The sequence below is a fragment of the Camellia sinensis genome, chromosome 1 (assembly GCF_055761805.1).
Source record: "Camellia sinensis isolate YWXY chromosome 1, ASM5576180v1, whole genome shotgun sequence".
Lineage (NCBI taxonomy): Eukaryota > Viridiplantae > Streptophyta > Magnoliopsida > Ericales > Theaceae > Camellia > Camellia sinensis.
Genome location: NC_138961.1, coordinates 97218735 through 97221460, shown reverse-complemented (window position 1 = coordinate 97221460; position 2726 = coordinate 97218735). Strand labels below are relative to the sequence as shown.

Sequence of the window (2726 nt, the reverse complement as noted above, 5' to 3'; positions counted from 1 at the left end):
AAGCTGATTCCGTTTGGTAGAGATCAAAGCTAATTCCATTTGGTAAGAACCAAAGCTAATTCCGTTTAGTAAGAACCAAAGCTGATTCCGTTTGGTGGGAGCAAAAGCTTATTCCATTTGATAAACATCAAAGCTAATTACAAGAATTGGATAAATCTGAGAGGAGTGGGAAAACATTTGCATTGGTCAACAAATAAGTGCCTTTACATCCTGATAGAGAAGTTAGGGGATGATTCTGTTGATAGTATTTCTTAAGGTTTGCTACATTCCAAGGCCGAGGTATTGCTTTGCCATTCAGATCCTCTAGGTAGTAAGCTCCATTTCCAACAACGGCTGTGATTTTATAGGGACCTTCCCAGTTCGGCCCAAGTTTGCCCTCACTAGGCACCCGTTTGTGATCCATGACTTTCCTCAAAAACAATTCTCCTGGTATAAATTACCTTCGGAAAACTTTTTGGTTGAAACTTCTAATGAGCTGCTGCTGATATGCTTCAAGTCTAATCAGCGCTGCCTCTCTTCGGCCCTCTGCCATATCCAGTGCTTGCTCGATAGCTTCCTCATTACTGGAGCTTTCAAATAATTCAGACTGAAGGGTTGGGAGACCTACTTCGAGTGGGATGATGGCCTCCATTCCATTGGTTAAAGAGTAAGGTATTTCTCCTGTGGGGCGTCGTGCTGTAGTTTGGTAGGCCCATAATACGTGAGGTAACTCTTCAACCCATTTGCCTTTGGCATGTTCAAGCCGCTTTTTCACTCCGTTGATGATGGTTTTGTTCGATGCTTCTGCCTGACCATTACTCTGCGGGTACCCTGGAGAAGAGTTCCTATACTCAATTCTAAGGTCGGTACATTTCTGAAGATCTTACCATCGAACTGTGTTCCGTTGTCCGCAATCAGTACCCGCAGAATGCCGAAACGCACTACCACATTTCTCAAAACAAACCGCTTTGTGTCGGCCTCTTTGATGCTTGCCAGTGCCTCAACTTCAACCCACTTGGTGAAATAGTCAGTTGCAGCAATGAAGAATCACCTGTTCCCAGTGCCTCGCGCCAATGGTCCAACAATATCCAGGCCCCATTGCGCAAAGGGCCATGGACTGGTGAGTGGAGTGAGAGTTTTGGCTGGCTGATGAATGAGTGGAGCAAACCTCTGACATTTGTCGCACCTCTGTACGTACTACTGTGCATCTTGTTGCATCCGTGGCCACCAGTACCTGTGAGTGAGGGCTTGGTGCGCCAATGACCTTCCGCCAACGTGGCATCCATGAATCCCATCGTTAATTTCGTAGAGAACATTCTCGACGAGATTTGGATGCACACATAGGAGGTATGGGCCAAGGTAGGAACGTCTGTATAGCTTCCCAGACGGTGAGATCCAGAATCGAGCTGATTTGTGCCTGATCTTGTTGGCTTCCCTTTTGTCTTCGGGGAGTTTACTAGATTCAGAAAGACCAATATTGGATCCATCCAGCTCGGCTCTAAGTTGTTGCAGAGGACTAGAGATGCAATACTTAGTTCTGGTACAAACTCAACCCAAACTCTCCTGGCATCCTTTGTATCCACTGATGAGCCGAAGCATGCCAGAGCATCTGCGTGGCTATTTTTGTCCCGACTGATTCGTTCCACTCGTATGGATTGAAATTTTCTGAGTAGGTCTCTGGCCTTGCCGGCGTACATAGCCATTCTTTCATCTCGAGTTTCATAGACCCCAGAAAGCTGGTTTACCACTAGTTGTGAGTCGCTGAAAACAAGAAGTTATTCTGCACTGAAGTGTTCAGCGCTACGCAAGCCAGCCAATAATGCTTCGTACTCGGCCTGGTTGTTTGAAGCCTTCCAGCCTAGCCTGAGAGCCTGTTCCCAGATAAATCCTTCTAGAGAAATAAGAACTACTCCTGCCCCCGAGCCTCGGTTATTGGACGAACCATCGACGTAGAGTTGCCAGATGTTTCCAATAAAGAGTTTCCATGCTTCTGAAGCGCTGGGTTTTTCTTGTTTGGTGGCGCATGGCATCTATGCTGAACTCATATTCCCCGGTTCGGTACTCTGCGTGGGAGTAAATTCTGCGACAAAATCCGCCAAGACCTAGGCCTTGATTGCTGTCCTGGGTTGATACCGAATGTAAAACTCACCAAGTTCTACCGCCCACTTTGCTGTTCGGCCAAAGAAATCGGCTCGGTTGAATACAGATCTGAGAGGGAATTCAGCGAGGACGTTAATGGTATGCCCCTGGAAGTAATGTTGCAACTTTCTTGAGACGATAAGCAGCGCGTAAGCTAACTTTTCCAGTGGTAGATACCGTGTCTCGGCATCTAGTAAAGTCTTGCTAACATAATATACTGGTCTCTGTTCCTTGTCAACTTCTCGAATTAATACTGCACTCACGGCATGATCTGAGACTGCTAGATAGAGGTACAGCTCCTTTTCTGGTTCTGGAGTGGACAATAGAGGGGGTGTACTGAGTTATCTTTTGAGGCTCTGCAATGCTTCGGTACATTCGCTACTCCATTCAAGTGCTGCCTTTTTCCTCAAAAGCTGGAAGAAGGAATTCATCCGATCTGAGGATTTGCTAATAAACCGATTCAATGCGGCCGCCATTCCGGCTAGTTTCTGCAGTTCCTTAGACTTTGTTGGCACTTCGAGATCCTGTATTGCCCTGATTTGATCTGGATTCGCTTCAATTCCTCTATGAGTGACCATGTATCCCAAGAACTTCTTTGTTCCTACCCC

General features: G+C 46.4%; 1 protein-coding gene across 1 annotated transcript; it reads right to left on the bottom strand.

Annotated features, from left to right (window-relative positions):
• Positions 1–436: 436 nt before the first annotated feature.
• Positions 437–1682, bottom strand: LOC145807457 (uncharacterized). The gene is made up of 2 exons (XM_082905685.1): positions 944–1682; positions 437–810 (listed from the first exon to the last, which is right to left on the bottom strand). Exons 1-2 carry the CDS (start codon positions 1680–1682, stop codon positions 437–439), a joined length of 1113 nt encoding a protein of 370 aa, XP_082761811.1.
• Between the last annotated feature and the right edge of the window lie 1044 nt (positions 1683–2726).

What these genes read in the sequence shown, in the direction of transcription:
- LOC145807457 (XM_082905685.1), bottom strand. Translation starts at nt 1,682, where the DNA reads ATGGCTATGTACGCCGGCAAGGCCAGAGACCTACTCAGAAAATTTCAA. An exon ending in AAAGAGGCCGACACAAAGCG is followed by an intron (nt 811 to 943) that starts GTTTGTTTTGAG and finishes ACTCTTCTCCAG; the next exon opens with GGTACCCGCAGAGTAATGGT.